Source organism: Chaetodon trifascialis, chromosome 6, assembly GCF_039877785.1.
Source record: "Chaetodon trifascialis isolate fChaTrf1 chromosome 6, fChaTrf1.hap1, whole genome shotgun sequence".
NCBI classification, from domain to species: domain Eukaryota; kingdom Metazoa; phylum Chordata; class Actinopteri; order Chaetodontiformes; family Chaetodontidae; genus Chaetodon; species Chaetodon trifascialis.
Window position 1 is genome coordinate 22930676 of NC_092061.1, and position 20807 is coordinate 22951482.

Below are 20807 nucleotides of genomic sequence, written 5' to 3' on the forward strand. Positions count from 1 at the left end.
CAGAGGGACCCCTGGAAGTCCCCACAGTGTGGATTGGGAAAGACACCAAGCTCACGCTGGAGGTTTTAAAAGGCTTTGGCACAGGGCAGAGTGTGGCAACCCATGTTTACATGTATACTGCAAAACAACAACAACAACTATTTACTGTACAGTCTGACAGTGAGATGTAACTTTCTGCTTTGAGTTGTCTGCTGGTGAACTCAGCGAGTGGGGGGATGATGGCCAGGGCCAACATGGTCCAAATGGAGAAGTTGTCAAGTCCTGATAGATGTGTGTGTGTGTGTGTGTGTGTGTGTGTGTGTGTGTGTGTGTGTGTGTGTGTGTGTGTGTGTGTGTGTGTGTGTGTGTGTGTGCGCGCCCTGCATTTTCTATCAGTGACAGCACAAACTGTCAGAGGGATACATGATGTGGCATCAACTAAGGCAGACAGACAGACTAAAATAGTGTCTTGTGTGACAAAGTGTGCCCAACAGTGAGAGAGGATGATCCCCACCACCACCACCCCCACCCCCTCCTTTTTTTTTTTTTTTTCCAACACCATCCTTCTTACTAGGGTAAATTGTGAGCCAGAGGTGGCGGAAATACGTCAGTCATGTGGGTCCTCTGAAGCTTGACTGTGTCTCTTAATTTCGGATGAAGGGAATGAGAAGGGGGGGAGGAGATTTTAATCACTCCTGTCGCTTTAAGGACACTTATCAAAGCCTTCTTATGCGAATAGAAAATACCACGAGCCAGTGAGCAACTGAGCAGCCAAGGGACGGACTGGAGTGGATTTATAGGAAACTCTACATGATCTGAACTGGAATAGACCGCTTCATCGCCTCATGGAGTTTGGTCGCACACTGGATGCTTGTCTTATTCGGACGGTTCGGATCATTTAGGAAATATTGCGCATAAGTAGCTCTCAGACTTGGGATCCTTTGCCCCTGAAGCGCAGAGAGGAATATGGCTTAAAACTCAACGCGTTTGGGATTATTCGCTCACCCGACAGCAACGATCGACACGTACTTGTTCGCCAGGCGTTTTGTTTCGGACGGATAGTATCCCGAGCTCCGTGTTTGACAGCCTTGGATCATGGATCGGGGTGGTGGAAAACAACAACGGGCAGCGACATGATTTCCCTGCGCTGTCTGCGGTATGCAGCGAGGTTAGGCTCCAACGTTGCTTGTTATTATTCCGATGCAACAAAAGTTACAAAGCGAGTGTAATGCGTGGATTTGAACTATTACACCGTTTTGCACCTGCTTTAACGGAGACCGCGTCGACATAGTGCAGATTCGTGACAAAATAAACGTGTGGATCCGCGTCGCTTTGCGCCCTCTCTGCCGCCTGAGTGGGATACTTGAACATTTGCTTATCGTAATGGAGATTGGGGAGGTTTGTACTCAAGGTCATTGAGTGTTAGAAGGATTTATTTGCGTTGTTATTTACACACACACAGCGCAATCCGCACGTTATAGCGCAGCCTACAGTTCTCAGTCCAGTGAGTGTGATTTGTTATTAACGCGGTGCAGCGAGCGTTCAGGCTGTGTGGAGTTACATTTCTCTGTTCTGACGCCGCAAGCTTCCTCCAACGACATGGATGGGAAATTGAAGCAGGGTCGGAGATGCCGGTCCAAGCGGGAGAGGGTGCGGAGGTTGCGGGAGGCAGACGCCCGCAGCCCCGACCCCAACTCCTCCTGCTCCGACAGGGAGGGACACAGTCCGGGGAGGGACGCCGCCTCCCTGCCCGGTAAAAAGGCGCCGCACCCCGCAGCCGCCGCCAGAGCTCCGCGTCCCCCCCGGCGGAAGAGACGGGAGTCCAGCTCGCAGGAGGAGGATATTATTGATGGATTTGCTATCACCAGTTTCATCAGCCTGGACCGTCTGGAGGTAAGGAGGAACCGGATCATTACCTGTGTGTGTGCGTGTGCGTGCGTCCGTGCGTGCGCGCGTGTGTGCTGCATTCTTCATCAGTGGAGTGGTTCTCAAAGTGGGGTCCTTGAGCCCCCCCAGTAACGTGACGACTAGTCTAATTTGTCTCTAATTTACTTAAGATGATGCCAATTACAGACTGGATAAGGATGACTCTTCTAATCAGCTGATAGTGTAGAGCAGAGCCCCCCTCCCTCCCGGACCCCCCCATCCCAAGGTGTCCTGATCACTTCTTGGTTTGGGTGTCATCTCAGTGCTAAATCACGAGCAGCCTGTTGTGGTACCTGCTGGTGGAGCTGAGCGGGTGTCTGTGTGGAGTCCTTGACATGAAAGTGTCTGACATCCACTGCAGCACACAGCTCTGTGTGCAGAATATTACAAGTTCAAGGCTTTGTGAGTGAGATGTTAATCATTGGCAGCATATGGTGTGTTGAGGAAAACAAACAGGTGCTGCTGCTGTGTCACTAATGTCTTATTGTTTTGTATTCTGATGCACAATGAGTCACCCGTGCACTTGACATTTTACTCTTTATTTATTTAATCCTTTATTTATTGCGCCCCTCAGCTGTCATGGGCCAATACACTGTGTGCTGATAACTTTCTGTCACTGCCGTGTGGTAGTGTGGTGTCGGAGGAAGGCTTTCAGGAAGAAAGCAGGTTCTCCTGTGACACCCTCTTATCTCTTTTATCTCATTACGTTGCAAATGACAAATAAAACATTGCTCCCTGAGGGACTTTATGCTGACTGACAAAGCAGGCAGGCCTGTTTTTTTGCTTCTTTTTTTCATGGCTCATTCTGAGAATGCTAGCACTTCTGTAGTTGAAATATAAATCAGTAGCTTTAATACACATAGCAAACATATTACATGCCCACTGAGGTCAGTGTATTTTAAGATGATGACCTCATTTGAAAGCCCATGGATCATACCACAGGCCACCTCATTTCAATGACAACTTCCCGTGCAGGCTTAGCAGTGGTATTAATCAGTCGTGATTGACTCTTGCCTCCTACACAGTGCTTAGTCAGTATTGAATGCAGATTTGCAGCAAAATAACTGCATGTAATATAAACCACCCTCGTATGTAGAGTGGAAGAGTCACTCACTTTGAGCTGATCATCAGTTCACCACCTGCCATCTGTTGACAGGTTTAACCTGTGCGGGCCATTGGTGGCTATACTGCTGCTCCATTTAGCTTGGCCCCTGAAAGCAGAGGGAGGAATAAGAGGAAGAGTGTCAGTGTGAAGCAAGTGTAATTAATATAAGATGAATAACAGCCACTACAGACAACTGTGGAAATAATAAACCTCATAAACTCCTGTTATGACACCATAAAGTAGGAGGTTGTAGGATAAACGCCCGTTTTCGTGCCACAGTGAGGCCACAGCGCTGCTTCCCTAAGATAAACTTGTTACATGTCATCAAAAGTGCATCAGATGTGTGTCTGCGCCCATCCTCGTTGATTTGTATGAGCGCAGCGTGCTGTGATGTGTTTTGTGGGAGTTTTTCCGCCCTTTGTGCTGCGTGGCTGCCACTTCTGACAGCTGCTGACTGTGAGAGACTTTGAGGATGTCACAGCAGCAAAGTGCCTCTCACTGGCATCTTCTGCTTGCACGCTGGTGTCTCCTCTGCTGTCAAAGCGATGCCCTGCCCGATTGACTTCTAGGAATGATGTCATGTGCGTGTGTGTGTGCGTTTGATGCAGTTGGAGGTAATGTTAGTTCACGAGTTTCGCGTTTGTCCTCTCCGCCGTCTGTTTTGTTGTTGCAGAGCAGGTTGTGTTCCTAAAGAGCTTTTCTTTTGATGCTTTCGCGTACTAAAAAAATGCTGCCTCTTTGTGTTTGACTGGGAAATCAAGTTAAATAATTATCCAATTTTTTTGTTTTACACATTCCAGAGCAGTAATAGTGCACTGACTCAAGTGCTAAATCAATGTTGAATGAACACAGAGGAAACAATGTGTTCTACATAGGAGCTTATGTTTCAAGGCTAAGCAAATGAGGTATGATACAGCTCTATGTGAAATGATACTCACATGCCAGCTACTTGTTGGTAATTGGTCTGATTTGCATGCAAATGGACTGCGCTTATTAAATGATGTTGGTGGATCTGGTACAAATACATGAGGGGATATGCACAGATTTTTTTTTTTGTGCTCTTCCCTTTGATTTCCCTGCATACTCTGTTTACTGTAAGTGACAGCAATAATAACATTTGCTTTCGGTTGACGAGTCGCATCACTGTGGGTGGAATGCAGTCTCTTGAACTCTGTTCCCACTGGAAGCGTCACATGATCGGTTGTGACTCATGTGTTCACCTACTTACTGTATGCTTGAGTGGAGCTCGTGACCTATGCCACCTGTGCTAATTGCTCATCAATTATGAGGAGGACACAGCAGCGTTTGGCCAGGGAATAGCTCTGACCTATTGCATCATGTTCCAGTAAGGCTTGGCAGAGGGTGTGTGCGGTCCTCCTGACCTCTTCGAAGTGACTGATGGCCAGCATGCTACTGTTTATGTCAGGTTTCCAGTCAGGCTGCTGTCTCATTAGCATTCTGCCAACATCAATATCCCATCCTCCACGGGTTCAACGAGCCCACATGGCTCATACCAATATTTACTCTATCTTGTTCCTTTTAATCTCTATCTAAGCCTGTCACTGTTCTCTCAAGCACTTCAGGATGTTTCATAAAATCCCTGTCACCTTTTGGTTGCTGTCACCATCATTTGGATTGTCCAATTTCAGGCAGTGACGTGTGCACAGTTGCTGTTTGCAAGCGCCTGAGGTTATGAGAGTCCCCCAGAGCACTTTTGACTTTGAACACAATCAGCTGGGTGGTGTTGTTGGTATTCCTGCTCCGCGCTGATAGGATCAAGCTCCCTTGATGAAGGCTTAGGCTGTACGGTGGTCTCGCCCTCTCCCGTAACCTGGTTCACTACAGCCGAAAGCAATTTGTAGCCATGGCTGCATTTGATTACGGCGTGTTTATTTGCTTTGAATCCCCCCGTTTCTCATAGGAAAGACGTTTACTTACCTGTGCAAATCGACTGTGCAAACACAGCCATGCTGTTTTGTCACGGGGGCCTCATTGTGATTAGAGAAATGTTAGGGGTGATTCAGTGATGATTCAAAGAGAGGGAGCACAGTCAATGCACTATTGTGGGCTTTTGCAAGGCGAAAAGGAAAACCTAGTATGTCCGGTAAGGGTGGTTTTAATATTTCTTTCCTGGAATGAAAATTCAAGTCATCAATTGCTACTTCTAGAGATACTGCCTAAAAATCCTTAGAATAAATATGAGAATGATTAAAACCCTCAAATGCCCGAAAGCTGACCTCCTGGAGATAGAAGGTTTTCACCTGACAGCGGTGCCATAAAACAATTACCCACTGCGGCTTAAACCCTCCAGAAGTCTCCCTGTGGGTATCGAACAAGCGAGCAGATAATAAAATGACACAATTATCCTTCTGTCACTGTATTAATAAGATGTTTGATTTGCTCCATTTGCTCTGTGAGTGACGTCGGAGTGGCAAATCCCCTCTCGTTAATCCACAATCCTTCTGTTCATCTGCTTTAACACGAATTTACAGATTTGTTTGGGTTTTTCGTTCCGCAGCATGAGTTTCTAAATTCATTCAAATGGGGATTTAGGTTTAGTTGATTTAGCGATATTACAACAATGTCAAGGGCCGGAAGCCGAAAGGCCAGACGCTGGGACAAAAATGGCTTTCATATATAGAAGCTCTTGATGAGAACTCCAGTCTGTGCTGCTTGCTTTTTTCCTTGATGGCCCTCTTTTGCGCAGTTCCTGTATACTTCTCATCCTCTGCCGTTGGCCACTGAGCAGCTCCACCATAGCAATATGGGGAAATGAAGTCCCTTGCCTGAGGGGAGCTTGACAGTAGTTGTTGGGGAAGCTGTGAGTTGCTGCTTCACTTTCTCCACCCACATTTTCCAAGCTGGTGTGTGGATCCAAGTCAGCCACAAGTAAGTGCCTTTGTGTTTCATCAAGGGCTCTGATGAAGGCCCCAAACTGAGCACCCTGTAGAAATAACTATTTTTTCTATCCTCATAATAAATAACCACACTCGCACCTCTAGAGCTCGAGTTCCACCACATTCATTACTGGCCATCTCATTGTTAGCTCCCAGATAGCACCATGTGTTCCTTATTAGCAGTCATTAGTACAGCTGACACTCAGGAGCTTTCCTCTGTCAAGTGATGACACTTCAAGTCAGAACAATACTTGCCAAAGACAGTTAATTAATAAACACCCTGGTAGCGCCTGTGCAGAGTCGCTTTTGATGTCTTCTGAGCTTGAGCTGGTGCTTTAATGGGCGATACAGAAATGTTTGGTAGTTTGCAAATCCCATCTTTTCCCGTTTTTTTCCACGTGATCAGCTGTGCGCTTCTGCTCTGGAGGTGTGGACTCTGATTGTCGGGTGTGTAGCGCTGATCCTCACTTTCGAAGCCACGGCAGTTGTTGCTGTAGTAAGGCGTCTTGCTTCCATGGTGAGGCAGGAGATTTGTTGCAGGGGTTGCAGCTATCTTGCTTCGAGTTTTGTCTCTCCCCTGACGGTGATAGCGCTGTGCATCATATGCCGGCACTGACAAACAACTCTGGCTTTAATTAACAAGGCAGCCCCCTGAGGCTCCGCTGCTCATTGGCTGACACATCCCACGGAGAGAGCTTTCTTAATGCCAGTGGGATGTCCCCCCGGCCCAGGCTCTCTCTTACTGTCACACACTGTAGGCGACAGCATGGCTGATAAATGCACGGTCACGTTCACAAGCCTGCTCTCTCTCCCACACTCAGACACAGGCTTGAACCTCCACAGTGCATCTGTCCGAGCCATCAACCGCTGACCTAAATATATCCACCAAAGGACGGTTCTCGTGTGCTGGGGAAGTGTGTTCATGTGAATCTGGAGGCATGGCAATCACTTTCTCTGCCTCGTCTGTGACTACAAATATACGCTTGTTTGAAGAATTTCCGTGACACCGTGTAAAAGGCAACTGAAGCAAATGCGTCAGTTCACAGATTTCCAAGAAGTCAAACTTTAAAGAGGAGTTGGAGGCCTGCTCAGACAACAGCTGTAACACACATTGTAGGATGATTAGCAAGCTATTATTTTTATTACTGGTGCTCAGTATTTCCTGAATACTTGATTGATTGTTCGGCCTGTAAAATGTTAGTAAAGTGTGACACATCACAGTTTCCCAGAGCCCAAGTTGATGTCTTCAAATAATTCAAAATCCAAGTTTATTCGGTTTGGATCACCAAGCAAATGCTCATATTTGAGAGGCTGGAACCAGTGATGGACTTATTGATTGAGCAGCTAATTGTATCAACTCTACTCTGAGGATGTGAATGTAGAGTGTACTCTAACATGCAAAGGCATTCGGGCTGTTATCATATCAAATTTTTCAACTTCAGGCTTTAGAATTCGTAGACGAGCGCTGATGCGACTGCAATTTTTGATGGAATATCTAAACACGAGCAGCAGCATAAGAGCCCTGTGGTATTAAAATTCAGCAAAGACAGCATAAGTGAACAAAAATAGGGGGTAAAAAAATTCGTGCATTTGATCCCAGCTTTTGGTTATTGACAGTTTTCAAAGTCAGTGGTACAGACATTTTAGTCTATAACCATCCTCAGCAGGCGCCAGGCAGAAAAGAGATGCATCTGTGTGTGTGTTTTCTTAATTTCTGCTTCTTTCAGCCTGCAGAACGGGTACATTTTCTGGAGGGTAGTGGCATAAATGCATACTGGCCCTGAAGGGCCCTTTTTGAAGAGCTGTCACTTGTCTATTTTGAGGTATCACTCCACAGTCTTAATGCACCAGCACGACAAAACCTCAGAACGAGTCTCTTTGTTTTCAGGTAGCATGACTAGTGAGGAATTGCGGAAATTTGCAGACAGAACAACATAGCTGACACATGATAAGTGGCATATGAAAGCACGTGGGTAGCTTGTTGTAGGCACATATATCCATTTCCTGCTTGTCGTCCCGAGCTGTCTTCCATCTTCCTGTCTCGGTGTTTTCATTGCGGTGAATGACAGGATGTAATTATGCTGTGATTAAGATGCTGTCTCCGAGCCTGCGATGGATTAGGAGCTGCACTGTTAGAAGGTTCCCCGGTAATTATCCACTGCTGATTTGTCCCCCCTCTTTGCCTTTCACAACCCCTCTCTGATTCCTCGACTGCTTGATTAATGCATGTTATTAAACAATGTTAACAAAAGACATTTCATTTGAGCAGTTTGAGAAAAAGAAATTATTTGGAGATAACTATATAGTAATCATATTTGTCATTCAGCCAAGGTATTTTCCAGCCCTGTGATTTTGGTTAATATATAATGCCGAACTTGGCTGCAGAAGCTCCCTATGAATGACTAGCAGACGAGGGCTGTGAAGGATTTACAATAAAAATAATGAAACCTAAATAGAGAGGGCACTCTTTAAGTGGCTCATTAAGTAATGGCTGTTTTCCTTTTCAGCCGTGTCCTTCGCTGACAGAGAAAGAAAGCCTGGCTTGCTTCAACCTTCACATCACTTGAATCCCTTTTCCAGGTCATTTTTTCCAGCCTTGCAGACTCATTCAGCACAAAGGTCCGTTGACTGGTCCGCCTGAGTCGAGTGCACGTGGGGCAAAGTAATAACACTGATCTTAACAATGCTCTCCTGCAAGCCAAGGTGAATACTTAACAGTAAAGTCATTTGCTTGGCCATGTTACTTATCAAAAAAGGGGAAAAAAAATAAAAAAAAATCTTCTGGCGATACTTGCAGTCCTTGTGTGTCGCTGGCATTCAATTTGCCGCACACACTGGTTTGAGGCAGGGCTCGGCATTGCAATAATATCTTAATATTTTCTTGTCGCACTCAAAGTCATTGAATGAAGTCAAATTTCAACAAGTTTAAGGACAGGTAGAATAAAATACACGTTCAGCATTAAAAAACATCTGACAAAATTAGGCAAATTAGGACAGAACCGCGCTTTTAAAACCTCTACATCTGAGAGCGGAATGCAATATGTAACTGTATTGAAGATCTGACTTTACATAACACAGTTTAAGACTTTTATAGGCCCTGGGAGGAATAAATTTCAAGTCATCAAAACAGCGTGCAGATCGGCCCTCAGCCCATGTGGTCATGTTTTCAAGGAGTGCCTCGTTTTAAAAGGCATGAGTCATGCAGTCGTGACATCGCGCGCAGTCTTGCCGCATGTTTTCTTCATAGATCGCTCTTGGTGTGAAAGCAATTAGCGTTAACAGTTGTTGACATGCTCTTCTGTTACCGACGCTTGCTACCAACACCAGCTCTGAGGGGAATAGTCTTTATAGGCCAAGTGATGCTGACAATAATTGCTCAGCACTCAGCTCCCCGTCTGGAATAAGATACAGTGATATGTTAGTCTGCAATTTATTACAGCTCATTGTTTGTTGATATGTTGATTGTATTTGCAGCATTTAGCCCTTTATATGCGTCTGTGTGTTTATGTGTGGGTTCAGGCAAAGCCAAAAAAGGACTGCTTCAGTTTTTGTGTGATAGCTTTGGCAGCCGTATAACAAACTGTGGCCAAGATAATAGAGCTTAGATAAGAGGGTGGTTATGCAATGTGGAATTTCTCTCTTTCCCGCTGCCACTTCTGCTCTATTCACTGTCTGGATGACATTTGCCTGACAACTCTGGGCTGAGCTGCCACACTCAGTTTTCCTCAGTTGAAATGAAGCACCTTGTCGGCCATCCACACTTTGCTGATGGAATCTGAATGGCTTTGTTTGGCCGCTGGAGGAGTTTGTCATTGTTGATAAAGTAACCTCCTTTCACCTACAGTACATCACTGTATCATGCTGATTATCGCCCTCTCAGTCCAGTGAGTAAATCAGCTGGTTAATGTTATCCACTTTGTGATAGCTGCAGTGCAGGGTGAGATCCTTTTAAGTGGTTTGATTCTTACAGGGCATTCATTCTAACCAGAAAATGTACGATTTGTCTTTGAAAGAGACATTTCAGCTGGTCTCACACAGTAGTGTCGTGAATATTAAAGGATAGATTCTGATTTCTTCCAGTGTATGTTATTATATTACCCTCATGCCATCAGTGCACTGACAGAGGAGGATGTATCTGTACTCGCCCCTCGTCTCCATGCTGGCCGTGATGCAGTCTCACCATACAGGGGCTACACTGCGGGACATCCTGGACAGCCCTGTGCAAAAATGTACTCCACATGTCTCTCTAAACAAATGTATTTGTTTCTTTATTTTCCGGAATGAAACGGCAGCAATAGAGTTACGAAGTGGAAACTTGAAACTCTCCTTGTTGAATCATTAGTGAACAGCTATCTTAGAAAGTGTGTGGTCAATGGCATGCACACTCTTTTGTAAAGAAAAAGTAATCCAGTCACTGAGCTACTCCAGCAGAGGGTGAAGGCTAAATAGTAACCTTATGGGAAAACTGATAATATGATGTGCAATCTGGATTCTCGGTCAATTTTAGATGAATTCAGCTACGAAGGTGCTGTAGTATGTGTGCAACTGCAATGACAAAGCTTCTTTTTGCTACAGTTTTGATTCTGATGCAAGGCTCATGGGTATTCTGGGACATCTGCATGAACTGGTGGTCATAACATAAACGTATATCATCATATCATCATTATTGGCTAACTCAAGGAAGTATCACCTCATAGTTTAAATGGAGACAGAGAAGGAATGATTATAGCAAACCATATATGTGAGAATTGTATTAAGATCAAGCCAAAAAAAAAGATCCAAATCCATTGTTTTAAGCTCCTTACTCTTATTTTTCTCAGAGCATTAGAAGCAGTTGCAGCGATGATTTCACTCTGGGTTTCAGTGGAGAATGTCTTGCGGTCTGCATGCTGTTTCAGAGGCTTTGACCCTGCCAAGATTAAATTATAGGGGAAACACTAAACCCGTCTGGATTCTTTATTATCTATTTACTTGGCATGACAAATGTAAATTTTTGACTTAATGTGAATATAGTGCGCTGAGTGCTTCCATAAACACGAGCATTGTGTTCAGGTCTCCGCATTGGTCAAACCTCTGTTCAGGAAGCAGATTTGTGTCAGTCTGCCCACACGTGATCTGCATGTATGCATCCGTTTTTAACAGGCTCGACCTGTTGCCGGCTCAGACACTCGTCACATTATGAACCCTCCTAGTGTCCATGAAAGTCAGTGTTGCGGCCGGCTGTGTGCTCAGCAGAGTGAGGGAGGGAGGGAGAATGTGTTTGAAATATAATGGGATATATAATAAGGCATGTGTAACATTGCCTCCACAGTAAAACCTGCAAGGGCAAGACACCCTCCGTCACCTGCAGTGAGATCTGGCTGCAGATCTGCCAAAGAAAAGTATTATCAGACTTTGTGTCCTCTACTCTCTGCCCCCGTCCATGTCCTCACTCCTCTGTCCTCGTGTGCTGTGCAGACAGTCCACGCTGTTCGGGCACCGACGCCTTCTCCCTCTTTGTCTCTTTAGTCTGCAGTTTGTTTACCCGTAGATCAAAGGTAGTAAAATGCATCTGCTCCCTTCTTGCAAACAGGCCACAGAGCTCATTTCAGAGAGGCCACTTTGTCAGTGCGTCTGAAACCAGGACAGGCACCATAGAGCCAGGAGGGCTTTACCCAAGGCGTGGAATGAGATCAAAATTACACAAACACACATTTGGGGCCTGAGCACAAGGGCAGTTGTTGAGTCAATAAAAAAAAACAGGCAGCGTATGAGAGGGAGAGAGCATAAACAGAACTCTGCCAAGCTACTGTTTGCATTCCACATCTCTCGGCTTTGTAGCGTAGCAGCTCCTTTAGCCGGGTGCAGTTCAAACGCCGCGCTATTCATAGCCACGCTAATATTATGATTTGCAGATATGGTCTGCAATTTAGAGGTGGATACGGGCCAGTCACTGTCATCATGCAGTTTGTTTTACACTCTACAGAGAACATTTGATGCAAGTTTGAATCTGGTTGTGTTAAGTAGTAAGAGTGATGAGTGGGATCCTGGATGTGAAGTTGTAATATATTGAATATTGGCACAGGATATTATATATTAGCGGTTCAACCCCACATGTTTTTATCGCATTAGCTTTGCAAGGAATCATTTCTACTGATACAGCTGGTGATTGATGGAGGCAATTGATTGTTGCAGTAAAAGAAAAAACAGTTATGTGGCTTATTGAATTCAGTTTTTGGTGTTGTGAATCAAGGAAACCTGCACTCAACATAATGTCCACCGTATAATGTCTTATTATTTAAAAGCATAACAGGTTCAGGCCAGGGCTCCAGTCTGACTTTCAGCCAGGTTCAGAGGGAGTGCACTGAGTCTGTACTTGCCCCTAATGTCTAATCCTCATTAAAGGTTGATGTGTGGCACATGCGTCAGCTCTCTGAGAGGTCTGGCATGAACATCATCTTCGCTCTCTGTTGGATTTTTGTGGTCATTGTGTCGCTTGGCGGCCCGTAGCTTCACATCATGCCCAGACTAAATGTTCACTCATTGTGAAAGCTGCAAGAATACCACTCAAAGCGAACTGCGCTCGTTTCTTGAATCTGTGGCTGAAATTCGTTACCCATCTGCTGTTTTAAACGCTCAGCCACTGAAAGCTTTGTTTTGTCGGATATCCTTTATAGCCTGACAAGAGGTCATTATTATTAATGAACTGTTCAGCCTCAGAGGGGATACCAGTGTTTCCTTGCATTGAGGGTGATACCAGCACCACATAGAGCTGCTCTGCTGTGTGGACGGGAGACCATAAGATGATTTTGATGATTGATTTGAAAAGAAAAAAAAAACACGAAGAGGGCAACTGTTTTTCAGCGTCTGGCTTGTTATGTGGCACACTGACTGTTGCTTTTTTTCTAAGCCTTAGTCTTAGTCACATTTAGTTAACCTCATCCTGTTCTTTAGTCAAGTTTCAATTGAGTAAAAAAAAAGCAGCCTGGGCATGGTAGTCTTATCTTAGTCAAAGAAAACCTGAACTATTGTAGTCTTGTTGACACTGTGTTCTCTTATAGTCATCAGATTCTATCGAACTTTTCAGTCAATTTTTCAGGTGAGCTCGTCTCGCCAAAACCAATAAGTTTTTTTTTTTCAAACTTGCATAAGATTTTATCTCATCCTTATCTGGTGAGAAACACAGGTTGAATGATACCTGTGTACCGAGAGTGCAGCTCGTCTGGTCTGGTGGTCTGATGATATCTGTTAAAGGAACACATCCACATTCATTTTGAATACAAACCACATTTTTAGATGTCACCAGATACATGCCAAAATATATCAGTTAGCAAGTTAGCAGCCCCGGTGCTGTTCATGACTACAGGGTGTCTGGCTTTAGATAGTTAGCTCGCCAGTTTTAGACTGAAGCCTCTACTGCCGCTTTAAATAAACACGCAATCTAGCTGAAACATCAGCATTTCCCATACAGTTCATACTGCTACAGCACACACACACGCACACTTCCAGAGTATAACCGACACTTGAGTTTACCGACACACTCACTCTCTCATACGTACACACACCCACTCACCTCTGTGCTCGCTGTGTGCTGTGATCCGACGCCCGCAGCTCAGGAAGCACAACGGCTGCACTAAAAAAAAAACAAAAAAACATCCCATAATATTTCATCAACGATTTCACTATATGTGGATAATGAGCTGATGTCCGACCTTAAACTGAACAACGAAGCACTGTCTGCAACATGCCACTCGCTGTTATACAACGAATGTTAGCTTTTATATGCTAGTGTCTCATTATCGTGTCTGTCTCACACATCTAACGCCCTACATAGTTCATAAGCATACTGCTCTCTGCACTGTCATTGGTCATCACCCTCTCAGTGAATGTAGAAGCGTTCTTTCTTAGAATTAAACGACACCATTTAAGAAGATTGAACCACATTTAAAATTTCCACCGGGTCACAGCATGGAGGCGGGACGAGCGTTGCCTATCTGCAGCTACAGAGGAGATGAGCGTCCATCGCATCTCCCCCAACATGGAGTCAAATGAGATCCCAACACTTCACAGACACTTTGTTATCAGCCATTAATGGGACACTTTGTGGGAATGAATACCTTCCCTGTCTTCCAGTCGGCCTTCCCCAAGGCTCACTATCAGTTCTCCAAATGTGCCACTGGTGTGAAGCGAGTATGGGGGGTTGTATTCTAGCTTCCTGCTTAATTGCTTCCTGGCAGCAGTGGCAAGCTTGTTCTCAGTACATAAATCCTCCTATTTTCATTTATCTGCTCCAGGTGTTGATGAAACAATTCCCCCACTGGATAATCATATTTCTCCTTGCCGCCTGCCAAGACGCTGAGAGGGAGATGGAGGCAACCTGCCCCCCTCCCCCCCCTACCCATCGCACACACTAACTCTCACACACACCATGAGGCCTCTGTGTATGTGTGTGAATTGCTCTCCTTGGCGTTTCAATTTGCACAATAATACAAGAGGTGGAAAATGGATACACACACTGACAGGCTACACCAAAGGGGTGGTGGGTGTCACCGTGTGTGTATACATGTATGTGAAAGGTGGTGCCACCCAGAACAGAGTAACTTGTTAATTTGTCATACATGTAATGAGTAAGTCAGCCAATCAGGAAGCGTGCAAAGCCAGCTTATCAATCAGTCGCTCAGGAAGACACCAATCAGCCAGTCTGCTCGCTAGTTCGTAAATCAGTCAGTTAATGAGAAAGTTATGAAGTCAGACAGCGAGCATCGTCATCACATGCTCTCTGCAGAGGAAAATAATGGTTGAAAGATTTGATCAGAATTTTACGAGGAGAGCAGCGCAAAAGGAAAGCTCTACATTTATGACTCCATCATGTGACTTTTTTCCCTTTATAAACCCGCTCAGATAACACAGAAGAAGCCAATCAGTGCTTTGAGCACGAAACTCTTGATTTGTGTGTTGCACCTGCCTCTCCCCATCATTCTCTCCGCTTCTGTTGACTGATATGGCATAAAGCTGTATTTTATGACTGGCGGAACAAGCCCGTATTTCTAGTAGCTGCCAGTCATTTTGGTAGCCTGTGGCATTGCCTTTATCAGTTCTGAAGCCTATAAATGTAACTGAGGGTCACATATCTCTGGAGGCCTCTCCAAGCCTCTGTAGCTGCAGGCAGGAATGTTAAAACCAAGGGCAGGCTCAGTTGTGTCTGTGCTGTCGTTGAATAGAGATATACTGCTGCAGGGAGGCATGCAAAGGTACAGCATGCCTCCCTGCAGCACTTTAGTTATGAGAAGAGGCATGCCCATATATTGTTTTTGAACACATTGTTGTGTCATCATATTGTGTTGATTTATTGATTTATTTGAGGGGTAGTAAGACGAAAATGTTAATCTTGTTGACCTTGTTAGGGTGAAGGTGTATCCTTTTGCCCTGCCTCAGGTTGTTGACAGAAAGGTCAAAGTGTGGGCTAACACCTGCAGAAGCTGGGAGGGATTCAGGGTTCCTAAGAGCACTTCAGCAGCAAGCTCCCCACTTGACATTGTGACATGCTCTGTGCTGTCTTTAACAGCTCCAGTCTTACTTATTGGCCTTGCAACCAGATCCAAGACAGGAATCTCCAGCAGACAAAAGGGGCAAAGTGAGCTAATGTGTGTTTTTTGGACCTTCAGCAAAAACTGCAGGCATTGTTTGCAGTAGAAGGCACAATGGTGTTTCTGTTCAAAAGCAGCACAAGTGAAAGCTTGTCAGAGCTGAGGAAAGTGAGGGTGAAAGACAGAGGGGGAGAGAAAAGCACGTGCTCACAAAAGCAACCTGTTAGAGTGCTGGCTCTGCTTATTTAACCTGCGAGGCACTGCTGTCGAGTCAACAGTGTGGAGTTTGGGCAGTTGTCGGCACTCGTTTCTGTAACTTTCTAGTTCCCTTTCTTTGTGTCTTTCTTCTTGTTCTTAATGGAAAAAGAACCCTGAAATCATAGTTTGTTCTAATGGGTTTTTTGGACTTCTGTTGACCTTTCACTAAAGATTGTCTGTGCTGCACTGTTCAGTTCACCAGCTGGCTGTGGGAAGCCCTTCATGAAATTGGATCCTTATGTGGCATTTGAACAGATTCCACACAACTTTGCATTAAGCTTGCCTCTTTTCTTCTGTCCACTGAAGGTACATAGACCCTGTTACTTTTGGCCTTTTCATCAGTTTTTCTTGCGGCCGCAGTCTTTTACTGCTCATATAACATACTGGCCCATATTTTCCAGACGTTGGCACATGAATAGTGGTCAGTCCAGCAAAATGTTTTCAGTTACAGGATACAGTTCGTCTTGCACTGCCATCAGTGCAGACTTTAAGCCACCTCTGCTACACTTCAGCCTTTTCATGTCTCAACAATGTCCGAACAGGACGCTGCTGTTCGCTGCACCATCATATTATACTTTCCACTTTGTTCAGAAAGAGACCAGACCACTGCTACTGTTAGCTCACCTGCTGCTCCATCTGTTTTGCCCAGGCTCCAACACCAACTCTTGTAGTGACTTTGTTAGAAGACTGATGACAAATCCTATTCCCCTTCTTCGTTCCCTTGAAAAGAACATTTTGAACACATGAAAACATTGGGCAACATTAACAAGTAGTGACACAAAATGCTCGACTCTCAGGCCTCAGACCTTTTATGTCTTGCTCTTTGGTATAAATCGTCACAGAGCGGCTGGGTTGGTAAAACTGGCGTCACGTTAAATGGTGTCTGCTTTTATCGTCAACAGTTTTTGGCCACCCATGAGCATGCAAAGTTGCCTCATTTGCGTTCAGTTCTACTTGGTATGAAAAATACAAACAGTTTACTGATTCATCGGGCAGGAATTTAGCACGGCATCACAGTATCTTTGTGTGTGTGTGTTTCTGGAAGCTATGTAAAATAAGGAAATCCTGATTCAAGCAGTTGGGCAGTTGTAGTAAATATAGTGATTTCAGTTTAGCTTTAGTGGATTAATTCTTAGAATGACCAAAATCTGGACAGGAACCAGCCGAGGCTGCATGAGCAGACTCTCCTGTGGTGGAAATGCTGCCTGGTTTCTTTACTGCTTGTGTTTGCGGTGGGTCTGAGAGGCAGCCTGTCAAAGTTAATCAGCCTACAACGAGCGGCTAAAAACAGACATCCTGGCTGTAATGTGGTTCACACAGACACAGACACACACACACACACACACACACACACACACACACATACATACACACACACAAAGAGGCAGACAAACATGTAGCCTCTCAAGTATATGTTGATGCTCATATACCACATGTGTATAAAAGAAAAAAAAGTGCTGTGAAAAGAATTTCCTTCCGCCGGCAAGTCATTAATGGAGGCTTGGTTAATGGTGACTCTGACTGAACCTGCGTATATGCAATGCTGAGCTACAGTCTTTGAGCTCGAGCTTCAATGGGATTGGATGCCTGAAGACATTTATTCAAAAAAGATGAACTGTTGATCCTCCTCACTTCCCCCCGGTTCCTCTCTGTAGTGCAGTGTCGCTAGTAGAGGGGGAAGAGAGAGAAGGAAAAATTTTTCCTGCCTGGCTCTTATTACTTACTGTGCCTACCAGAACGTACTAAATTGGATTCTACTACAAACTAGAATAAAGCTTTCTAGTAAGTCTGGATAATGAAAGGAGGGACATTGAACAAATTTGTCTTCTTCGGCAAAGTCAAGGTTCTTGGGAAGTGGAGTCTATAACTAATTGGCATTGGATATTGCAGCACCCAGATCTCAATGATTTTGGTGATCCCGGACTTTACCTTTAGCACCACCATCAAGTTGTTATTTTTTGGCTTTGAGCTGATTGCCATGAAATTTAGTGCAGATATCTATGGCCTGGGATGGATTCTAATGGCTTTACTGTACTTTGTGTATTTTGTGCTAATGAGGAAATGTAAGTATGCTAACATGCAAAAAAGCCTGAGCATGTTGCCCTGGTAGTGTTAGCATTTAGCACAGCTGTGCTTTAATGCAGCCTCACAGAGCTGCTAAAGGGTAACAACACCCCTCAAACCCAGCTGGAAACCTCTCTCCAAGCATATTTGACGCATGATCTGTATTAACAAGTATGGAAACAAAAAATGTGTTTACATCTTTAGTTCCAAATCGAAAAAGTTTCTAAATACTTGTAACCTGGGACCAAGTGTGTTTGTACAGTATCTGTGTGAATGTTTGGGCATGTAATAGACCTTCTCCATGAGGACACCCTCAGCTCCAGAAAAACAACCATTCCCCAATATATGAAATGTCTCCTTGCGCTGCTGTTAATCAGCCTCTAATTGGTATGCAGGACAGGCAGGGGGAACGCTGGCATCAGCCCACGCACGTAGGGGCATAACAGAGAATTGCACCTGTATAGAAATACCAGCAGAGGAGATATGGTGGGCCAATGCAATATGCAGATGCAGAGCCAGTAATAATGAAACCAATAATGAGAAGCATCATAATAATAGCTAGGAGTCACTCTGCGGACAATCAAACCTCTGTCAAGGCTGAATAATTACAGTGTGCTTGTTTATTATTTGTCATCTGTATTTCATTGTCCAACAAAATATAAGCATGAATTCCAAGCTGTTTATAAAGTATCTTTGATAGTGGATTTCCCTAGTCACGCCAAAAGGAACCATGATTTGTATAATGGCAAAAATTTTAGGTATGTATTGTCACAATAAATACTTTTGGGTCAAGTCTTTCCAGCTTTCTTGGAGCAGCTGATTAGAGTTTACAGATGTATTGTATAGACATAGATTTTAATAGAATTCAGATTGTTGTGATGGTTTCAAATCAAGTCCCTACATGGTTGGTAAAGGTGCCCCACAAGGATCAGTCGTTGCCCCCCCGCTACTGACTACATCACTAATATTTATTTCATTGTTATGCCAACGATACCATCTTTTTTGTATCGGATACTGCAAACCAGGCCTTCTCCAGGTTACAGTCTGCTTTTGGTGACCTTTAGACCTCTCTTACTTCTTTAAAGCCTGCTCTTAACTGTAAAAAAAAGTACAAAATGAAAGGCATCTCACCGGAGCACGGTGCTTTGAGCTTCCATCTCTGAACTCATGTTGAACAAGTTGCTCAAAAACAGATAATTCAAATGGGATTTTTGTAAAATCCATCCTTGGTCTACGCCGGATGAGTGGAATATCCTGTATGCTTATGCTACAGTTACTGCCCATAAACAACTGGGGCTTATTCAGTGCCATTAAATTTTGTTTCATTCATTGTTATTGAAGATAGATACAACTGACATCCTTCGTTGAGTTGAAAGTGAACGACCACAATACATCTATAAGGTACCTTTAAGAGGCTTTTTTGATAATACTTAATGTAACCAGTCTTGCTGTGATTTATACACTTGCCTTGTATAATAAATCTTAATCTCAATTAGACTTCCTACATGATGATTCATCTTCGGGGGATGATGAGCATCTACATTATTATTCTGAATGTCTGGCCATTAGTTTTTGAGATATCTGGCTATGGACCAAAGGGTCGGTCTTGGGGAAAAGTTGTGCTGATGATATTGCTAATGATCATAAAATGAATCGTCCTCTTGGTGCCACAAATATCCACACCAAATTACACAGCAATCTGGGCAGTGGATGCAAAGTGTTGGTCTGATGGATGCTGCAAACATTAAACCCCACTGCTAGCAGGCTGTAAGGATGTCTCGTTACCTGCAATTGATTTGGTCTGTTGTGTTTGCTTGCATCATTACTGTGTAATTGGTTACCACTTTTTGTCAGTGGGAATCCCTCAATCTGAATGAAATCTCCATTGATTCCCATTATGATATCATAATACAGCCAGGCAGGTTATCCGTTTCAGTTTCTCAAGCCTGTGACACATGTAAATGCTGTTTCAAACAGACAAAGACAATGAAACATTTCCTGCTTTGGTATGTAAATTGTCACATTTAAAGGCAACAAATAGTGTCAGTTATCCAAAGCTTCAATCCAGCAAGATAACTACATGCATCAATGTGTGAAATTTCACTTGAGCCCTGATAATCGTATCAATAACAATTTGTGTAGCGCCTTTCAAAACTGTCACACAGTGATTTACAGAGAATGAAATGATAAAAATAAAAGCCCATTAGATTAGATGGAGCTTTAATGATCCTTGTGGGGAAATTGGGCCATGACAGCCGCAGAGAACAGGATACAGATGAGAAGAAGGAAAATATGGAGCAGCAGAGATATGAGTATTAATTGGACAAATCGTCCATGTTGAGGTGAAGGCCACATTAAAAAGTCAGACAGCGTCATCAGATAAAACCAATGAAAACTTTTCTAAAAGCCTGTGTGTGTTTTAAGAATCTAGAAGATGACGTTGAACGTACTGAGAGCAGCCTCTGTTGCTGTCTCAGGGTGTCTGTGGACTGATGGCTGCTGGATGTGATGCGGTGAGAGGGTCATATTGCTTTATGTCACTGCTGCGATCGCCTCCTCAGATATACAGGAGATGAAGAGCAGTGCTGATAGTACAGAACAGCCCTGTGTAAATCTTTATTATCCCTGAAGGGCAGTTTGCTTTACACCAACCAGTCATTAACATGCAGCCGAGACAGAACAGGTAGAATACACCTCAACACACAAACCCAGGAGTGTGTGACATGAAATGTGTTGCAGTCAGCCTCTGTGGTAAGAACTGTGGGAATATTACATGATTGTGGGATGGTGGTATAATTAAACGTCACATTGGTACACTGCAGGTTACTCGTACAGAACTGATGCTGATCTGGTCTTTCAATTTTGCTCTGCGCTTGTTGGTAGTTAAGAAGAGAAAGTGATGTCCTTGAAGCTTCCTGGTAGACCGTTACTGTGCTCGGTGAAGATTGGCTTTAAAGAGTCATTAGTTTAGAGATGACCTTGTTTGTTCCACGCTGTCTGTATATGTTTTCT

At 44.1% G+C, this 20807-nt stretch overlaps 1 protein-coding gene across 7 annotated transcripts in view; it reads left to right on the forward strand.

The window, feature by feature from the left end:
* The first annotated feature begins 697 nt into the window (after positions 1–697).
* Positions 698–20807, forward strand: part of fbrsl1 (fibrosin-like 1) — a 270554-nt gene continuing 250444 nt past the window's right edge. For all 7 annotated transcript variants that reach the window (XM_070964090.1, XM_070964083.1, XM_070964088.1 and 4 more), the window contains exon 1: positions 698–1872. In XM_070964090.1, coding sequence (XP_070820191.1) covers positions 1579–1872 — 294 coding nt within the window. In that variant the 5' untranslated portion in view covers positions 698–1578. The remainder of the gene's footprint in view (positions 1873–20807) is intronic.